Source organism: Grammomys surdaster, unplaced genomic scaffold (assembly GCF_004785775.1).
Source record: "Grammomys surdaster isolate TR1022 unplaced genomic scaffold, NIH_TR_1.0 371, whole genome shotgun sequence".
NCBI lineage: Eukaryota > Metazoa > Chordata > Mammalia > Rodentia > Muridae > Grammomys > Grammomys surdaster.
The window spans coordinates 5,293,790-5,313,598 of NW_021604790.1; the positions used below are offsets into that span (position 1 = coordinate 5,293,790).

A 19,809-nucleotide genomic window follows, 5' to 3' on the forward strand; every position below is an offset into this window, starting at 1 on the left:
TATGATGCCCATGTATCTGTATGAAGCACATGTATGTGTGCGAAGCACATGTATGTGTGTGAAGTACATGTATATGTATGAAGCACATGTATGTGTATGATGTCCATGTATGTATATGATGCACATGTATGTGTATGAAGCACATGTATGTGTATGAAGCACATGTATATGTATGATGTCCATGTATCTGTATGAAGCACATGTATGTGTGTGAAGTACATGTATATGTGTGAAGTACATGTATGTGTGTGAATCACTAGATGTGTATGAAGCACATGCATGTGTATGAAGCACATGTATGTGTGTAGAGCACTGGATATGTATGATGCCCATGTATGTGTGTGAAGCAAATGTATGTGTGTGAAGCAAATGTATATGTATGATATCCATGTATGTGTGTGAAGCACATGTATGTGTGTGAAGCACTGGATGTGTATGAAGCACATACATGTATATATATGAAGCACTGGATGTGCTATGTAAAGCTGGGTTTGATTTTACAGTGGGGCAGAGGCCTGAGTCCTACTTCCAGGTGAATGTGGGGCTGAACAACAATGGATTATGCCACCTCTGGGTACAGGGACAATAGCAGTGCCCTTCACCCTACCTTGAACGGTGACAGAGAGGACCAAGCGATTTAACACACGAGACAAGTGCTGACTGATGATCGGTATTTGTAGGCCTTAGCAGTCATCGAGGCAAAGGTATGATGACTTCCTGTCCTGCCTTTCCTTCCAGAACCTGATGTCTTCCTCATCTTCAGCCAGGGGATGCAGGGCTGTCTGGAGGCCCAGGGTGTGCAGGTTCGAGTCACCCCAGTCTGCAATGCCAGTCTCCCTACCCAGCGCTGGAAGTGGGTCTCCCGGAATCGACTCTTCAACCTGGGTGCCATGCAGTGCCTGGGTACAGGCTGGCCGGTCACTAACACCACCGTTTCCCTGGGCATGTATGAATGTGACCGAGAGGCCTTGAGTCTTCGATGGCAGTGTCGTACACTAGGGGACCAGTTGTCCCTGCTTCTGGGGGCTCGTGCAAGTAACGCATCCAAGCCTGGCACCCTGGAGCGCGGTGACCAGACTCGAAGTGGCCATTGGAACATCTACGGCAGTGAAGAAGACCTGTGTGCTCGACCTTACTATGGTGAGGAGCTATTGCAGGCAAGAGGTGACAAAGTGACAGGTTTAGGATAACAAGGCCTTTGACTGATGTGGGCCCTTGACAGTCACTGTTTAATAGGAATAAGTTTTAAATAATTAGGAAAATTAACTTCAAAGGGTTTAATTTACTTAAAAAAAATTAGTGGCTGGGGAGATGGCTTAGTCAGTAAAGTGCTTGTCACATAAGGATGAGGACCCAGGTTAAATCCCAGAGTTGGCATAAAAAAGATATATGTATGGCAACATGCTTATAATTCCAGCACCAGGAAGGCAAAGACAGGAGGATCCCCTCGCTGCCTCTGTAAGCTCTAGGTTAACGAGAGAACCCAAGGTGTGGTTCACACCTGTAATCCTAACACTAGGGAGGCAGGGGCAGGGGCAGGGGCAGGGGCAGGGGCAGGGGCAGGGGCAGGTAGTTTGAGGCCAGACTAGTCTACAGAGCAAGTTTCAGGAGTTGCACAGAGAAACCCTGTCTTGGATAATAAACAAACAAACAGAAAGAAAGAAAGACCTATCATACATAGATAACCCAGACGGCAAAAAAAAAAAAAAATCAGAATTAAACATTGCAAATAAAATTATAATCTCACAAAATGGAGGACAGCTGTTTTCTTAGGAGATGTGACTTTTATGTAAATCATCATCAGGAGAAGGAAACTTTGCAAAAGTCCTGAGACTGAAGACAACCAAACAGGGGTGTGGAGGTTGGTGCTGACATCTCGTCTCAACACACACATACACGCATGTGAGTGCATACCTGCATACATGCAAACACCTGTGTATGTGTGTGCACACAAACAAAATTAAAAATTTGGGGCCAGCAAGGTGGCTCAGTGGATATAGGTGTCTGCTGCTTGGGACCTACATGATAGAAGTAGAGAACTCATAAAAGTTGCCCTATCATACATACATACACACAACACACACTTGCACAGGCACACACACATACACATACTCACATGGACGTACCACACAGACTCACACAATAATACCCACACACCAACACACTAAATAAATAAATGAATAAACAAATAAATGTAATAAGATTAAATAGCAAAAATCAAGAAAATTTCAAAATTAGCTCACACCATCCCATAAAGGGGCAGAGAACGCACAGGCGAGGGTTCTCCCTATGCCCAGGGAAAGTGGCTGTGGAAGTTAATCTGATTATTCTGGAAAAAGGCTAATTCAACAAAGAGGATTATGCTGAGCCTTGAGTGTGTTAAGCCCAGTTAAGGGCTTTAGAGAGTGGAGACTTTTAAGACATGGCGGGCATTGTGACTCGGACTTCAGCAGGGGAGGAGCACTAAGGCCAGCCTTGACTACACTGTGCATTGGAGGCCAACCTGGGCTATCTCTCAAAGAGAGTGGGGTAGGGGAAGGGGGCTGCAAGCATTTTGAGCTGAGAGGAGAAGTGGCCAAGAGAGCTGCTTCTAAGCTGCATTCGTCAGGAAGACAATAGAAACGTGTCTTCAGGGCTGGTGAGATGGTTCTATGTGTGAAGACAACTTGCTGCCAAGCCTGACAACCTGGGGACCCGCATAGTGGAAGGAGAGAACCAGCTCCCAAAAGCTGCCCTCTGACCTTTATATGTTATGTGTCTCCCCTCCCCATAAAAATATGCAATCAATTTTTTAAAATCCTGATTGTATATTAAAATAATTCAAAGAATTTAAGATGACTACTGCTTATAAAAGGGTGCCCTAAAGTTAAATGCCTCTGCTTCCCACTCACTCTCCAGAGAGACCTTGTGGCTGCTTCCCACTCACTCTCCAGAGAGACCTTGTGGCTGCCCCACACAGGTTTTGCAGGTGGTTAATGGGGATCTTAGTCACTCAAGAGCTTGTGACCGAATCCATCGTTGGAATTCTGTCCTGGAAAGACACTTGTGCTCCAAGATAGACTGTTTAGGGACAGCCTGGAGCCTTGGTTGCGTGACTGGCTGGCTCAGCCCTCAGTGGCACCAAAAAGGCATTGGAGGGTTGGGAAGCCCCTCCTAGAGGGGTGTGCAGTAGGTCTGTCCCCTGTCCCTCAGCTGTCCCAATAGCAAGAGTTGGTTCTCTCTTTAAAGCCATTGTCTGGTGTCACTACCTCCGATCCCTGACATCCCAGACCCCTCCTTTCTCCTGTATTCCCATTCTCCTGGGCTAAAGGGGGTGTTCCCTGAGGGGTGAGGTGGGATGGACCTACCTGTGGGGCTCCAGGCACCAAGGCCTGTCTCTCTTCCCCTGTAGAGGTCTACACCATCCAGGGAAACTCCCACGGAAAGCCGTGCACTATCCCCTTCAAATACGACAACCAGTGGTTCCACGGCTGCACCAGCACTGGCCGAGAAGATGGCCACCTATGGTGTGCCACCACCCAGGATTACGGCAAAGATGAACGCTGGGGCTTCTGCCCCATCAAGAGTGAGAAGCAGCCGGGGTGGGAGAGCACTGGAGGGAGGCGGGTGATGAGAAGCTGGGGTGGGGGTGGGGGACTCAGAGCGGGCTGAAAAACTTTCAAAAATGGACGGTGTAGCTTGTGGGAGTTGTGGAGGGACCTATGGTCCGTCTGTGGTGGTGGCAGGTAACGACTGTGAGACATTCTGGGACAAAGACCAGCTGACTGACAGCTGTTACCAGTTTAACTTCCAATCTACACTGTCCTGGAGGGAGGCCTGGGCCAGCTGCGAGCAGCAGGGGGCAGACCTGTTGAGCATCACGGAGATCCATGAGCAGACCTACATCAATGGTGAGGTGAAGGGCAGCCCCCTGTGGCTGAGGTCTGACCCATGCGGGGGGATGGTGGTGCGGGGGGGGGGGGGGCACACGATGACTCCAGCAAGTCTGAGATCAGCCCCTCCTCCTACCACAAGACAGGAGGGGCTGGTGGGGAGAGAGTGGTAATGGGCAGGGGTTTCCTTTCTCAGTAAGCACGCTTTCTGACAGGACTCCTCACGGGCTACAGCTCTACCCTGTGGATTGGCCTTAATGACTTGGACACCAGTGGAGGCTGGCAGTGGTCAGACAACTCACCCCTCAAGTACCTCAACTGGGAGAGTGGTGAGGCATGGGGACCCCCATGGACACTTGGCTTCCTTCTGCCTTCCTCCAGAGGTGGGAAGTCTGGGTTTCTGCCCTCTCCTGGAATGGCCCGATAGCCTGCAGAGTGTCTTGGTATGAAATGTCTGTGCTCTCTCAGGTAGATGAATCCTGGTCCAGGGCTTGGTGAGCGGACCCGGTTTTTGTCTCTGTTCACAGCTCTTAGACACACAGCTGCATCTATATACCCAGGACCAGGGAGATAAGGGCTAAAGTACACATTGCTGATTAGGGGGTTCAGGGTGGCATGAGCTCAGGCTAGAAAGCAGGGTGATCCAGTGGTGCAATATACAAAGTTGGATGGAGGCTGGGCTTCTCTGGCTAATGCCAACATCCGGGGGAGTAGAGGGAGAGAAGAGTTCCGGAAGAGGGCTTGGGAGGGACACAATTTGAGCTTCCCTCTCCTGGGGTGCTGGCACCCTGCCTGCCCCACAGATCAGCCGGACAACCCAGGTGAGGAGAACTGTGGAGTGATCCGGACTGAGTCCTCAGGCGGCTGGCAGAACCATGACTGCAGCATCGCCCTGCCCTATGTTTGCAAGAAGAAGCCCAATGCCACAGCTGAGCCCGTCCAGCCAGGTGAGCCAGGTCACAAAGGACTAAGGGCATCAGGGTCCCAGTCCAGTTCAGCCTTTCTTGTTCTACAGACACAGTGACTCTGATCCTCTATTAATTATTGAGCTAGTCAGGAAAAATAGAAATGTGTCATTAATCATTGGGTGAACGTATGTTGGGAACTGTGTAAAAGACTGATAATATTCACTAGGCCCTGTAGAGACTGCAGTCTGATGGGGGTCATAGACATCTTAATACTTAACATGCCCTGAGCTGTGGGCTACCAAAATATGTAGTAGGCAGGAACTGGGGAGGGTGACTGAGTGCCTGCGAGCTGAGGGTTTTATAAATGTGATGTTGGACTTGAGATTTTCAGGTTGATAGTAAGTTTAAAAGACAGAAGAAAGGCTGGGGCCATAGCTCGGCTCAAGACCTGAAAGCATCCACTTTAAAATAAAACACTAAGTGTGGTAGGGAGTACCTGTAATCCCAGTTCTGAGGAGGCAGAGACAAAAGGATCCCTGTGGCTTAACTGACCTCCAGGTTAGCCTACCTGATGATGATGATGATGATGATGATAGGAGAATGACCACAAAGGAAAACCCCGTTTGTCTTCTGACCTCCACATTACACACATGTGCACCTGCACACAAAGGCAGAGGGAGGCGTGGGAGGGGAGTGATGCCGGCAGCAGGAGCTGCAAGTGGGAGCTGTGGATGCTTGCCACTAGACACCAGCCCAGCGGCACCTGGAGGCCTAGCAAAGCAGACTGGGAGGACCCGCCCCAGCTTAACTGAATCAGAACCTGCATTTAACAAGACACCCCCCTCCCTCGGGTGATTCTTAAGCAGGGCGTTTGACGGGAGTGCAGAAAGGCAGGTCGCTGCCGGTCTCTGAAGTCTGAGTGGGGCTGCGTAGCCCATGGGAACCTTCTGGCTTTTAAGCCTAGGAGTGTCTTGCTCAAAGGTGTGATTGAACGAGATAAATCTGAGGGCCTCCTGAGATAGAGAGATGGAGTGTGGGGTGATGGACAGGACCTGCGGTGAGGACTGCCCCTTCCTGTCATGTGGCCTTGGCTCTCTGAGGTGTAGAATCCTCATTTGCAAATTGAGAACAGATTCATTTTCTCTTGCAAAGTTAGTGTAGAGCTGGCTTGGTCCAAGGAGTGTTTTCTGTGGCTGGCATTTCCCAGGCAGTGTAAACTAGAGGGCTACTGTAGTCCAGCTTATGTGTCTGTTGGGTTGCTAAAGTAGAGATTTTCACAGAGAAAATAGGGCATCCCTGTGGAAACCTCCAGAGAAAGGAGGACAGATGGGACCCTGCAAGGACTCTTTCCCCTGTGGCTCATCTGGGGAGCTCTTCTCTGACCACCAGGATCTAAACACAAGTCTCTGGCTTGGATTTGTCTTCCTGCCTCCCATTCACCACCCCAGATGTTTGCAGGAGTCGTATTCTAAGTGAATGGCCAGTTTCACCATGAAAGACATGTCATTTCCAAAGCAGGGGCCACATTTCTACGGGACCCTTTCTTCCCTCAGGACCCTGGGACTTGAATAGCTACTAAAATCTATTCTGGGCTGCAGCCCAGAGTCATAACCCTAATTGAAAGATAATGAAAGGCAATTGCTATCTCTTGCACATGGAGATTGGCTGTCCCCTTCGCAGCCCACCCACTTTGAGGAGTCTCTTGTCAGAGGCATGGCTGGAATACCCTTCAGTTGACCCGGATGGAGCTGCTAATCTGGGGCAATGCATAGGATAGGACAGGCTCACACCTTCCCTCCTGCCCTGACAGGATCCTGCCCGAGCCTGATTTTTGTGGGTGGTTTGATGAAATTTTGTTTTCTTCTGCCAAGACCCAAGTGAAGACTTGTTCGCCGTCAGCTCCCCTTAAACTCCAGTCCCTAGCAGATAAACCCCCAAAAGCACATCTGTGGGTGCAGGGGAGGGACTTCAGAAGCAAGAAGAGGTGTGGAGAAAGAAGGAGCTAGTGAGCGATTCTAGAAATGGGATGTGACCAGTCTGCCAGACTGTATGGGCCCTGCCGTGTTTGGGCTGCTCACTCCACTTCTGGTCAGACTGGGCCTCATTGTTCACCCAAGGCTCTCTTCCTCATTTCTTTTATCCAAGATTGCTGAGGCCAACATAAAGGGAGTGTCCTGTGGCTCCGTTTGATGGGGGTTTCATTGATTAAGCTTAGTGTCCTTGAGCTAAGTTTGATTATCTTAGCAGGAAACCCTACTTACAGTAGATGCTGGCTTAGGAGGCTGATGTGTCTCACCATTTGCCCATCTCTCTCTTAGAGCCTCAGCCAGAGATGGTCTGGCTATATCTGCTGTTACTGAGTTTTAAATATCTTAAGGCTATTGTCATGGAGAAGGCAGATGTTACGGATGAGACAGGTTGGGGGGGTGAGGGGAGGTGTCACACCCATTGGATTCTGTCTGAGCACCTCCATGTGCGTCTCCATAGACAGGTGGACCAATGTCAAGGTGGAATGTGACCCCAGCTGGCAGCCCTTCCGGGGCCACTGCTACCGCCTGCAGGCGGAGAAGCGTAGCTGGCAGGAGTCCAAGAGGGCGTGTCTGCGGGGTGGGGGCGACCTCCTTAGCATCCACAGTATGGCTGAGCTGGAGTTCATCACCAAACAGATCAAACAAGGTGAGGGGCTGCTTGACCTCAGTCCTGGGTGGAGGTAAGGGAGGGTCTGTATATCTAATCCCTTCCTACCTAGGAAGCATAATCTTTTTTCCTTCACTGCTGGCCTGAGGCTGATCTCAGTGTCTTCTCCACTTCTCTCCTCTCCTGCTGGACCTCAGAGGTGGAGGAGCTGTGGATTGGCCTCAATGATTTGAAACTGCAGATGAATTTTGAGTGGTCTGACGGGAGTCTCGTGAGCTTTACTCACTGGCACCCCTTTGAGCCCAACAATTTCCGTGACAGCCTGGAGGACTGTGTCACCATCTGGGGGCCGGTAAGACTCTCCATTCTCACAATAGCACCATAGCACTCCCTCTCCCCCCACGTTCCCAGTGACTCCCCCCCACCCCCAAGCTGAAAAAGAACTGTCTATTATGAGCCCTTGTGTACCCCAGGGCCCCTTCCTTCCACAGGACTGGCTGGCAGAGTTAGAGCCCCACCTTCACCTCCACAGCTGAGTCACCTGCAGGGCTGGAAGAGCTAATTTTCCAGAAGCCTTAGGCAAGCGTGGCAGGCCCATTCTTGGTCTCTTGCCAGCTGTTCCTTCCCACCAGCAGATGGCACCAGAACCCAAGCAGTGCCGTGGCTGGGAAGCAAGGCTACTAGGTTCCAGCCCTTGCCCTCCAGGACCTTTCTCAGTTCAGGGTTCTGTCTTCTCAAGAAATCATGGATAGAGGTCGCTTTGCCATGCCTTGACTCAGACCCAGGGTGGATGGGAGAGGAAACTGAGGCAGGGTTTTTTCTGAAGAGCCCTGAAGTCTGGGCATACTCTCCTGCTATCATGTAGTCCCGGGCCTAAGCAGCAGATCTATTTGCATTAAGGAATTCTATTTAAAACTTTAAATGATTTGGTGAGAACACCTTCTATGCGCCAGGAATTTCCTGATTAGTGGAATGAACAGATGCTGTGCTGTCAGGGTGGGGCGTAAAGGCAGACTCAGTGCTGACTGGGAGGCCCCAGGGTCGAATTCCTCCTCTTCACCATCTGAGATTCAGGTCTGGACACACCAGCCTTTGCTCTCCCTGGTTCTTCAGTAGTCCTAGGGATAAGACCTATGGACTCAGTTTTTACAGTTCAGTTATCAAGATTACCCACAATCCAAAGTAACTAGAGAATTTCAGAAACAGTTCATAAGCATTCAAGAACCTTTTAAAAATTGATTTTTATGCATATGGGTGTTTTACCTGTATGTGTGTTTACAGACCACTTTCATACCTGGTGCCTGTGGCACTGGATCCAGCCAGAACTGGAGATATAGATGTTGTGAGCCATCTTGTCGGTGCTAGGAATCGAACCTGGGTCCTCTGGAAGAGCAGCCAGTATTCCCAACCGCTGAGCCATTTCTCTAGCCTCTGAACAACTTGTTCTGTGAAGCCTATTGAACTAACTCTGCTCTCTCCATTCGACAACCTGGGACATAGAAAATGAGGCCAGTTACTAGGAATCACACAGCAGGTTCAGGTTCAGGTTCGGGTTCAGGTGTAGAAAATGGGCTGGAAAATTTTGGGAGAGTGAGAGATTTGGGGTGAATCTTCTTGATCATGTGTCCTAGGAAGGACGCTGGAATGACAGTCCCTGTAACCAGTCCTTGCCATCCATTTGCAAGAAGGCTGGCCGACTGAGCCAGGGTGCTGCCGAGGAGGACCATGGCTGCCGGAAGGTGAGGGTGTTTTTGAAACTGTTCAAGGTGGGCTCAGCCCCAGGGGCTCCCTGGGTGGGTGGGGAGAGATGGAGGGAACCCTGCAGCCTCCTGATTTCCCAACTGCCCCTTCCTGAGGGAATGGCACTGGGGAGCCTGGCAGGGGTTACCAGAGGGCCCTGCCTCAGCTCTGAGTCTCTTTCCACAGTCCAGTCCAAGGTAGCCAAATAAATGGTCAAGCCTCGTCTAGTCATGGTAGGAGTAGCTGTGGGCTAGCTCTGTGCAGCCCAGCCCTCTCTCCTCAGTGCACCAATCTGATGACAGAGTGTGTTTGGCTGTTCCTCTGGAGGAGAGAGGCCACTCTGTGGGGAGGGCTTTCTCCCTCCTCATCCTTTAGCCCACTGGGCTCCAGCAAAGTTTTGAGTAAATGAGGGGGGCTGTAATTTTGTGATGGAGCTTAACTATGTGGTGGGCCTCCTCCACCCTGTTTGGCATGCCTCAGTTGCGAGTGAGTGGTTTCTGGGAAGCCTATGCATAACGTTCCCTTTGTGGCCTTCTGTGCAGCGGCTTCCTTGCTGCAGGTCTCCATCCTTCCTGTTTTCCTTTGGATTAAACTCCTTCAAAAGCCTACCCCTAACTGAGCTCTCCTCAAGAGGCAGGATTCACACTTACTGCAGGAGAGGGAAGAAGGCTAGCAGGGGCCCAGCGGAGGAGTCTGGGGGTCAGTGAGCTCAGGGCTTAGCTCTGTCCTGGTGTGAATACAGTGAATAGGTGATTGGAGACCAGCCTGGAATGTATGTGTGCGGATATTGTGTCCGAGAGGAAACACTGGGAGAGCCGGGGTCTCTGCCTAGGCCCTGCTTGGCATCTGGGGGCCTCCCTGATGCATGACAACTACTTCTCTTGTCCTGGCTCCTGTTGCTACTCTGGAGCTGTCCCTGCACCTAAGACGATCACTTCTCTCGTTGATGAAGGGCTACCTTGGCCTCCCTCCCTCCCCAGGAGCATCCTACTAGACTCTACACTGCAGAGTCCTGAGGACCACTCAGCCCCCTCCACGTCCTCTGTGTCTCTGTAGCTTTCAGCTCTGGTGTCCAAGCTACATGCTATTTTTTATAAATATTGATTCTTTATCTTATTTTTTTTAATTTGTCGTTATTATGCTTGAGTATATCATATGTGTGTGGCACGCACATGTCAGACTGTGCCAGAGGACAACTTTTGGGGTCAGTTCTTTCCTTTAACCGTGGTATCCATGACTCGGACTCAAAGCATTGTGGCAAAGGCCTTTACTCTTTGAGCCACCTTGCCAACAATAACCTGGTTATTTTTATGTATTTATGTTTATGACTGTGTGTGCACATGGGTAAATGCTTATGTGTGTGTGCGTGTGTGTATATGTGTTCATGTTGGGGGCCAAAGGTCACGCTCAGGAGGTTGGCCTCCTTATTTTGAGACAGGGTCTCTCACTGGACTTGGGTCTCTCCAGTAGGTTAGGTTGGCTGACCAGCAGATCCTCAATGATCCACCCGTCTTCTCCTCCTCAATACTGAGGGTAAAAGTACATGCCACGACACCTGGTTTTTCCATGGGTGCTGGGGATTTGAACTCGGGTCCACATGCTTGCTTAGCAAGCGCTTTATCGTCTGAGCCATCTCTCTAGCCCGATTGGTTTTGTTTTGTTGTTTTCTTTTCTCCTCCCTGTACTGAGGATTGAACCCAAGGCTCCACACGTGCAATAAATATGTTTTTATCCCTGAGAAGCCCAGCTCCTGTATTTCTTGGTTTAAGTGCTACTTGTTTCTCAGAGCCACGCTTAGACAGGCCAATCAGCTAGCTACCCACAGCAGCATTTCCACCCTGATCCCACAGTTGTTGGTCGTGACAGGGAGAGCTGAGAGTAACCAGCTGCAGAACTTGGCACAGGCATTGCTCTCTGGTGCCAAATCAGTCCCTTCTGTCCTGCACACACACAACCGTATCCTGATGTCACCCTTGCTCTAGCATTGGCAGGTGAGGGTGAGATCTTCCTCCCACAGACACCCCTCTTCTGCCCTCTCTCTTGAGCCAGGGTTGGACCTGGCATAGCCCATCCTGCTACTGGCTGGGAGAGGATCAAGTGATGTACAGTGATGCCCGGCGCCTGTGTACTGACCATGGCTCTCAGCTGGTCACCATCACCAACAGGTAGAGAGGGTGAACAGAAGTCCTGGCTAGCCCTCTCCCATGACCTGGCCTGATATGATGATATCCTGCCATCCTGCCCAGAGGGACCAGCATCCTTTGAGACTCAGTGTGCCCCAGACACTGTGGTTAAGTGATCCCAGGGTTGGGTAGGAGAGGGATAGGTTCAGGTTTGGACTGAATGACCAGGAAAGAAGAGTGGGCAGTAGTGGGAGTCTGGTTACTGTGTGAGTCCTTTGGATCCCCATTTCCCTGGGGACATTACTGGCTGTGCACAGTACCTGAGCTTCTGGGATGGGGCATCAGCCCCATGGTCCAGGGCTTGTGGGAAGCCACTAGTAAGTGCCGTACCCTGACTGGCTTGTTTCTGAAGGTTTGAACAGGCCTTCGTCAGCAGCCTCATCTATAACTGGGATGGTGAATACTTCTGGACAGCCCTACAAGACCTCAACAGCACTGGCTCCTTCCGTTGGCTCAGTGGGGATGAAGTCACGTATACCCATTGGAACCGAGACCAGCCTGGTGAGCCCTTGACACCCTATTTCTCTGGCCTTGAAGCAGAGGGGCTGTGGTGGACCCAGAGCTGTGTCAGGACTTAGGGTGAGGCCTTCCCAGAAAGCTGTTCCTTTGTACTGTGTGACCTGCTAGCTCTGGAGCCTGTAGCCCTGCTCAGACCCTTGGCACTACCATTTGCCAGCTGGGCCTGCTCTGAGCCCCGGTTTCTTCATCTTGAAATGGGGATAATGGTGTATTCCTTACAGAGTCGACGTAGTGTGTAACTACGGAAGGGGATGGGCGCACAATGGTTACAGATACTTCTACAGTATTTGTTCAGGTTTCACATTCACTGTCTTTTTTTCTTTTTCTTGAGAAAGGGTCTCACTATGTAGCTCAGGCTGGCTCTGCAGCAATCCTCCTGCCTTAGTCCCTTAAATACTGGGATTATAAGTATGTACCATTTCACCTAGCTTCAGTCTCCTCCTCCTTCCTCCTCTTTTTTTTTTGAGACAAGGTTTCTCTGCGAAGACCTAGCTGTCCTGGAACTCACTCTTTAGAACAGGCCTCAAACTCAGATTTCCACCTGCCTCTGACTCCCGAGTGCTGAGATTAAAGCCAGGCTACCACCGCCTGGCTCAGTATTGTTCTCAACCTTCCTATAACCTAATGGGGTATATAATAAGACAGGCTCAGAAAGGCTAACTATCCCCATACCGTAAGTAGTCGTGGAACTAGGACTCTGCCTCATGCCTTCCCCCAATTTGAGTACTGACCTCCCCACTCCAACCCCGAGCTCATCCCTGTAGAGACAAGCTCTTTCTCCTCCTCAGGGTACAGACGCGGGGGCTGTGTGGCTCTGGCCACGGGCAGTGCCATGGGACTGTGGGAGGTGAAGAACTGCACATCGTTCCGGGCTCGCTACATCTGTCGACAGAGCCTGGGCACACCAGTGACACCAGAGTTGCCTGGGCCAGACCCCACACCCAGCCTCACTGGCTCCTGTCCCCAGGGCTGGGTCTCAGACCCCAAACTCCGGCACTGCTATAAGGTGGGACACCCTGTTGACATGGTGGGGGTGGGGAGAACACAGAGGAAGTTCATCTGGGGGGACCTAGGGACCATCGTGACCCTGACGTGCCAGCCTAGACTGCAGACTAGAGTAATTGCCGGTGAAGAGTTTGCTGGTGGGTTCCGAGGCTTGCTGTGTATAAGTACTTAGTAGATGTGTGAAGAGTTGAGGGAGCCAGACCCCAGAGTGTTCTTCAGAACCCCTGGGGAGCCCGATAAAAAGAGAATCTTCTAGTACAGCATGTGCAAGGCCCTGGGTCCTATCCCTAGTACCTCTTCTGCGTGCCAATCAGAGGCTTGGATTTGAAAGGTCTGGATAGGGCCTGGTGATTTGCCAAACTTGGGAGCCAAGGATCTGTTTTTGTTGTTTGAAATTTTAGTGTTCGCTTTTGAGACAGGGTCCTGGCCTGCAGGAGCCAGGCTAGCCTCAGCTCTTGGCAGTCCTGCTTTAGCCTTCCAAGGACTGATACAGGCATAAGCTGCTATGTCCAGCTTCTCTTGTGTAGCCCAGGCTAGACTCAAACTCACTATGTAGTTGAGGATAACCTTGAACTTCTGACCTTTTGCCTCTACTTCCCAAGTACTAGGTTTGCATGTATCTGCTACAATGCCTGGTTTCCAAGGCCTTTTATTACATATAGAAACTGAAGCCCAGGGGGGAAAAGGTACTGTCTTCAGTCAGTTATGGCTTGCTGGGATTAGAGCCCAACTGAAAGTCTGAGGATGAGGTCCAGGGGCTCTTGCCAGGAGCTGACAGTGTCACTTGCTTTCCTGAGATAGATAGAATTGTCTTTAGCATGAGGAGGTGGCAGATGCCCTTTGGCCCATGGCCATAGCTTAGACAGCTGGCTCTGCTCCTGCAGGTGTTCAGCTCAGAGCGGCTGCAGGAGAAGAAGAGTTGGATCCAGGCCCTGGGGGTCTGCCGGGAGCTGGGGGCCCAGCTGCTGAGTCTGGCCAGCTATGAGGAGGAGCATTTTGTGGCTAACATGCTCAACAAGATCTTTGGGTACCGAATGGGTGTGGTGGCCGAATGGGCGTGGTGGCCGGCACTTGGGTGGGGGCAGGCGCGGCTGCCAGATTCTGGGTTCTGTCACAACTGGGGTCAGAAGGCGGGCATTGACAGTACCTTTAGAGGGCCCAGCTGAGGCTTGGAATGACTTGCATCTGTCAATGATGCCAGAACCATCCTTTTTCCTTCAAGTTGCCATGGTCGCCTGGAATCTTGGTCAGATGCACAGGGACGACCCACTTATGGAAGACTCTGTTGCTAAGCAGTGTCACACAGCCAGCAAGGTCCTTGCAGACACTGTTCCCATCTCAGGTCCCCCCTCCCCCCCCCCCCCACCGCCCTGCAACATGTGGTAAGAACCCACGCTTCAATAAACCATCCTGAGAGACAAGAAGAGCGGATCTGTTCAGGCAAGGGATGAAGAATGTGTCCAGATTCCATCTTTGCCACGGAGGCTCTGAGGACTTATAGCACACAGCATTGTATCAATTACTATCAATGAAAAAAAAATTTCCAAGTGGACCCAGGCTCCCTGAGATCTTAATTTGGGGATATTTCCTCCCAGCGGTCAGGGTTTTATCGCTTGACTGGTAACTATGGCAACGTGTGTCCACCACTCTTCAGTACATCACATGGATGCTATTCACATCCCCTGGCACACCCTGTTCCTCATGCATTCCCAGTGTTCTCGTGTTGGACCCATGAGTTAGTTGTATGTTCAATGTCACAGTGGGTCCATGACGAAGCATGATCTGAATCCAGGTTTTCTGAGCTCCAGATCCTTAAATTTCTCCCAACCCCATAGGCCCAGCAACTTCCTAAATTCCCCAAGTGAAAAAGCATGCAGAGTTCTGCGGACAAGGTACTGATTCTTGACCAAGGTTCTGAGGTCAAGGGCCAGGGAAGCAAGGTACTGATTTTTGAGTTAAGCAGGGCACCTGCTCCATCTCTCCTTGTCTCCAGGGAGGGGATTTCAAAGAACACACACACACACACACACACATACACACACCCCTACAGTGCTTTCTGGACATCAGTTTGCAGTATCCATTGAGAAGCTTCAGGCATCAGAGACCTCCCAACAGATAGCTGGCAGCAGCTGGGTGCTATGCTTGGTTCCCAGCAACTCTTACCTCCCTTCTCTTCTGTCCCCACCCAAGTGAGTCAGAACCTGGGAGCCATGAGCAGCACTGGTTTTGGATTGGCCTGAACCGCAGAGACCCTAGAGAGGGTCACAGCTGGCGCTGGAGCGATGGCCTAGGGGTGAGGAGCCATGGAGGAGTCAGGATGGGGAGGCGGATAGGGCTCGGTTGTGGGTGGGCACCTGCTGGGGCATAGCAGGGCCTGACATGGGCAGGGATTTTGGCCAGTGTGGGTAGGTTAAAAGTGATCCGGTTATGGACTGGATGCTCGCCCGGCTTGGTGGTTCTCAGCTCAGCCCGGGCTTCTCGGTTACCTGTTCGCACATCCCTCTTTCCAGTTCTCCTACCACAATTTAGCGCGGAGCAGGCATGATGACGATGACGTCCGGGGGTGTGCAGTGCTGGACCTGGCCTCCCTGCAGTGGGTACCCATGCAGTGCCAGACACAGCTCGACTGGATCTGCAAGATCCCTAGAGGTTGGATGTGGTAGTAAGTGGGGTGGGGTGGGGCAGATGCTGGACAAGGGCTTTGAAGCAAGGAATCTGGGGGAATCCAGCTCCCCTCTTCCATAACATTTTTGGCTCTGTTGTTCCGTAGGTGTGGATGTACGGGAACCAGACATTGGCAGACAAGGTAAGACCCCACCTCCTAGGCTACCTGATCCCTACCTTTGCTCAGAATAAAACCAAACAGGTCAAGGGGGTTCTACCCCAAAAGGGACTCAGTTAGTTAGCACTGGACACCACGGCTCTGCTTTCTGGGTTGTGGAAGAAGGATCAAGCCTGTCCCAGGTTTATCTTTGAAAGCCATTTGTTGCATGCCCTGGCTTTGTCCAAGCCCAGAGCTTTCAAGGGCCTATCTAGTGGTCTGGCATCTGCCCCACCACTGTTGCCGCTCCCACAGGCCGTCTGGAGTGGGTACGCTTTCAGGATGCAGAGTACAAGTTTTTTGAGCACCACTCCTCGTGGACACAGGCACAGCGCATCTGCACATGGTTCCAGGCTGAGCTGACCTCCGTTCACAGCCAGGCGGAACTGGACTTCCTGGGGCAGAACCTGCAGAAGGTGGGCATGAGAGGCGGCAAGGATTATGGGCTGGGAAAGGGCCAGGGTTGAGGTCAGGGAAGCTGCTAACCCGTACCTGCCTGCCTCCTTTCCCAGCTGTCCTCAGACCAGGAGCAGCACTGGTGGATCGGCCTGCACACCTCGGAGAGTGACGGACGTTTCAGGTGGGAACACTAGTGCACAGCAGGTGTAACGGGGGTCACGAGTGTGAGTGGCTCTCTGTGTCCTCAAGCTAGAGGTGTCGGGGCTGACCAAACACAGACAGATAGACCTGCATTTGAATTCAACTCTGCTCCTCATTGGCTGCATGGCCTTGATTCAGTGATGTGTTTCTGGCCTTTGCTTTCTTACCTGAAGGTGGCAATAGCGAGACCTGTCTAGCTTGCCAAGCATTCTTGAGACCCTGGGGTTGATTTCTGGACTACAAAACAAATACTTCAAAACGCCAACAAGTTGTGTGTGTGTGTGTGTGTGTGTGTGTGTGTGTGTCTGTGTGTGTGTCTGTGTGTGTGTCTGTGTGTGTCTGTGTCTGTGTCTCTGTGTGTGTGTGTGTATGTGTGTATTTTACATAGTTATATATAGCTATTTAGTTATAGAGTAATATAGTGATTATTTTAGGCATTTCCCTATTTTGAGACAGGGTCTCACCATATAGCCATGGTTACCTATGTAGATCAGGCTGTCCTTGAACTCACAGAGATCCCCTCGCCTCTGCTTCCCAAGGGCTGGGATTAAAGGTATATGTCACCATACCCAGCTTTATTTTATTTTTAAAGGTTAATCATTACTGTATTATTCCTTTAATACTGCAGTATCCCTTAATTTTTTTTTCTGTCCTGGAACTCACTCTGTAAAACAGGCTATCTTCAAACTCACAAAGATCCGCCTGCTTCTGCCTCCGGAGCTCTGGGATTAAAGGCCTGTGCCGCTATCACCACCTGGATTTCTTTAAATATTTTTAATTTTTATTGACTTTAAATTATATACATATATATGAATGTGTTTCTATGTGTGTATTTATACATGAGTGTGCTGATACCTACAGAGTCCAACAGAGGATACTAGATTCCCTGGAGTGGGAGTTAGGGGCGGCTGTGAGCCACCCATGTGTGTGTGCACTGGGAACTAAACTGTAGTTCCCTGAAGAACAGTACACACTCTTAACAGCTGAGCCTTCTCTCTAGCCATCTCAATGGAGAGGCTAGTTTCTAACTAGATGTACAGTTTTAAAATGGCAAAAGCCACGATTTGCCCCAGAACACTGCCTACATAACCATGTAGGTTATTTACAGCAGATACCAGTTTGTCAAGCTTTAGATGGCAAAATGCTAAGTTACTACATCTGCTGTCATCCACCTGGTTGTTGCTTCCTACTTGGTGACTCTGGGGACATGTGGTGTGACAGGTCACAATGTTACTACCAATTCTCTGTCAGACCCACTAAAATAGAGCATTTGTGGCCCTAAGATACAAGAACTAGCAAAAAGCCACTGGATATCACAGTGTTTGGTTTGACAAATTCAATTTTAAGTCCTTACTACATCATCCAGCATGCACTGGTCACTACATAATGGTGGCACTCTCCTGTTATACCTGGGGTCACAAAACTGGCCAGGACATGGACCAAGCATATGCTGCTCTACAGGACTCTAGTTAGTGCCTGCCTTACATGAATTAGGGCATTTGAGGCAGAAAGACCAGGGGTTGGTGGAGATCTGGGCACTTCTTTGCTGTAGGGTTTTCAGGCATCTGAGAGAGGTGAGTGTATGCTAGGTGGGGCTTTAATCAGAGGCTGTAGGTCTCTGGCTGCACTGGGCTCTGGGCTCTGGGCTCTGTGCTCCTTCAGCCCCATTCCTGCTTCCATTCTATGGCTTCCAGTGCTGTGTATGGAGGAGGCTGAACCTGTCTGTGCTCTGTGACTCTGTAGGTGGACAGATGGCTCTATTATAAACTTCGTCTCCTGGGCACCAGGAAAACCTCGACCCATCGGCAAGGACAAGAAGTGTGTGTACATGACAGCCAGACAAGGTGAGGACAGTGAGGACCAGAGAGGGTGTTGTCAGCATGACAAAGCGGGACATGATTAGGGATATGGGGGTGGGGGTGGGAGGGGAACTAGTCTCTTCTTTTTGTGAGCAAATCCAAGAAGGGCTATATCCACAGATCAATGGATGAGTCTGTGGTTCCACGGATCAATGGATGGGTCTGTGGCTCCACGGACACAGAGAGCCCGAGATCAGCCCATATCATCAGGGCATGAGACCAAGAGGGCTCCCTGCCCGACCCCAGGGTTACGGTACTCTTCTCCCCTTCACAGAGGACTGGGGGGACCAGAGGTGTCATACAGCCTTGCCCTACATCTGTAAGCGCAGCAATAGCTCCAAAGAAGCTCAGCCCCAAGACTTGCCACCTTCAGCCCTAGGAGGCTGCCCCTCAGGCTGGAACCAGTTCCTCAACAAGGTAGGGAGTTGGGAAGGGACACAGGAGAGCCAGGGGAGAGGATGGGAACAGGTGTTGGGCAAGCCTCAGGTGCCCCAGCTGTTCCGCCACAGCTGCATCTGTCCCCACATACCTCTCTGTGCCAATGAGAGTGAGGCTCCTTGGAAAGTGGCTTAGTGTGTATAGTACCTGGCTCTCCAGGGAGCGAGGTTGTCTAAATACTTCGGTGAGTTTTCTAGACCAGTAGTTGTCAAAGCCTTTTGATAATGAATTGTATTAATAAAACAAGATATTGAGCATTCATACTCAATCTGTATGTGTGTATATGTTATTTATGTATATGTATGTGAGCATGCAGATAAAATGTATAGCTACTTCTATACTATGAGGCTATCATCACATGGAGTCAAATATGCACGAGAAAGAACTGAAAACGGAGAAAGATTGAAAATAGTATCTTTTAAAATTCTCTATTAGTAGAACGAAAATATGTCCAGGCCACGTGACTGATCAATTATAATAATTAATATATATGTAAATTTAATAAGGGCATATGATTGCGTACATTTCATTCTCTTGTTTTGCAGTATGAAATTCCATTTCTTTTTCATTTAAATTTATTTTTTCCCACTGGTACATAAAAACACAAACATGATAGATATTTGGGAGGTGCCATGTAATACTTTGGTACATTCATACATTGTATGTATACTTTGTATGTTTGTATGTGTGTATGCATTGTATGTAATACTTTGGTACATTCATACATTGTATGTATACTTTGTATGTTTGTATGTGTGTATACATTGTATGTAATACTTTGGTACATTCATACATTGTATAATGCTTAAATCAGGGCAAATGCATCTTCCCCTGGAAGTCATCCCAAGCCCTTCCTTCTAGCATGACAGACATGCTCAATTTGTTCTGTCCTGCAGTTACCTCACCGCAGGTCACTTTATTGTGGGGTCATCTTACTGCACACCAGCATCAAACAGCTAGATTGTCCATAACCGTACCCCAGTACTCAGTGGCCAACCTTTCCCTGTCCCCACTTTTCCTCGCATTATGCCCACTCACTGACACTCTGTTCTCAACTTTCTCTCTCTCTCTTTTTTTTTTTTTCCTTTTTGGATTTTCAAGACAGGGTTTCTCTGTGTAGCCCTGACTGGCCTGGAACTCACTCTGTAGACCAGGCTGGCCTAGAACTCACAAAGGTTCACCTGCCCCTGCCCCTGCCCCTGCCCCTGCCCCTGCCCCTGCCCCTGC

At 50.2% G+C, this 19,809-nt stretch overlaps 1 protein-coding gene across 2 annotated transcripts in view; it reads left to right on the forward strand.

The window, feature by feature from the left end:
- Mrc2 (mannose receptor C type 2) overlaps positions 1 to 19,809 on the forward strand; it is a 60,820-nt gene that overhangs the window by 34,636 nt on the left and 6,375 nt on the right. For both annotated transcript variants that reach the window (XM_028780640.1, XM_028780641.1), the window contains exons 2-20: positions 739 to 1,140; positions 3,392 to 3,565; positions 3,726 to 3,890; positions 4,088 to 4,201; positions 4,676 to 4,819; positions 7,268 to 7,456; positions 7,615 to 7,769; positions 9,049 to 9,156; positions 11,207 to 11,322; positions 11,693 to 11,841; positions 12,648 to 12,865; positions 13,749 to 13,891; positions 15,055 to 15,157; positions 15,375 to 15,513; positions 15,635 to 15,670; positions 15,941 to 16,101; positions 16,198 to 16,265; positions 18,029 to 18,129; positions 18,419 to 18,561. In XM_028780640.1, coding sequence (XP_028636473.1) covers positions 739 to 1,140; positions 3,392 to 3,565; positions 3,726 to 3,890; positions 4,088 to 4,201; positions 4,676 to 4,819; positions 7,268 to 7,456; positions 7,615 to 7,769; positions 9,049 to 9,156; positions 11,207 to 11,322; positions 11,693 to 11,841; positions 12,648 to 12,865; positions 13,749 to 13,891; positions 15,055 to 15,157; positions 15,375 to 15,513; positions 15,635 to 15,670; positions 15,941 to 16,101; positions 16,198 to 16,265; positions 18,029 to 18,129; positions 18,419 to 18,561 — 2,828 coding nt within the window. The remainder of the gene's footprint in view (positions 1 to 738; positions 1,141 to 3,391; positions 3,566 to 3,725; positions 3,891 to 4,087; positions 4,202 to 4,675; positions 4,820 to 7,267; positions 7,457 to 7,614; positions 7,770 to 9,048; positions 9,157 to 11,206; positions 11,323 to 11,692; positions 11,842 to 12,647; positions 12,866 to 13,748; positions 13,892 to 15,054; positions 15,158 to 15,374; positions 15,514 to 15,634; positions 15,671 to 15,940; positions 16,102 to 16,197; positions 16,266 to 18,028; positions 18,130 to 18,418; positions 18,562 to 19,809) is intronic.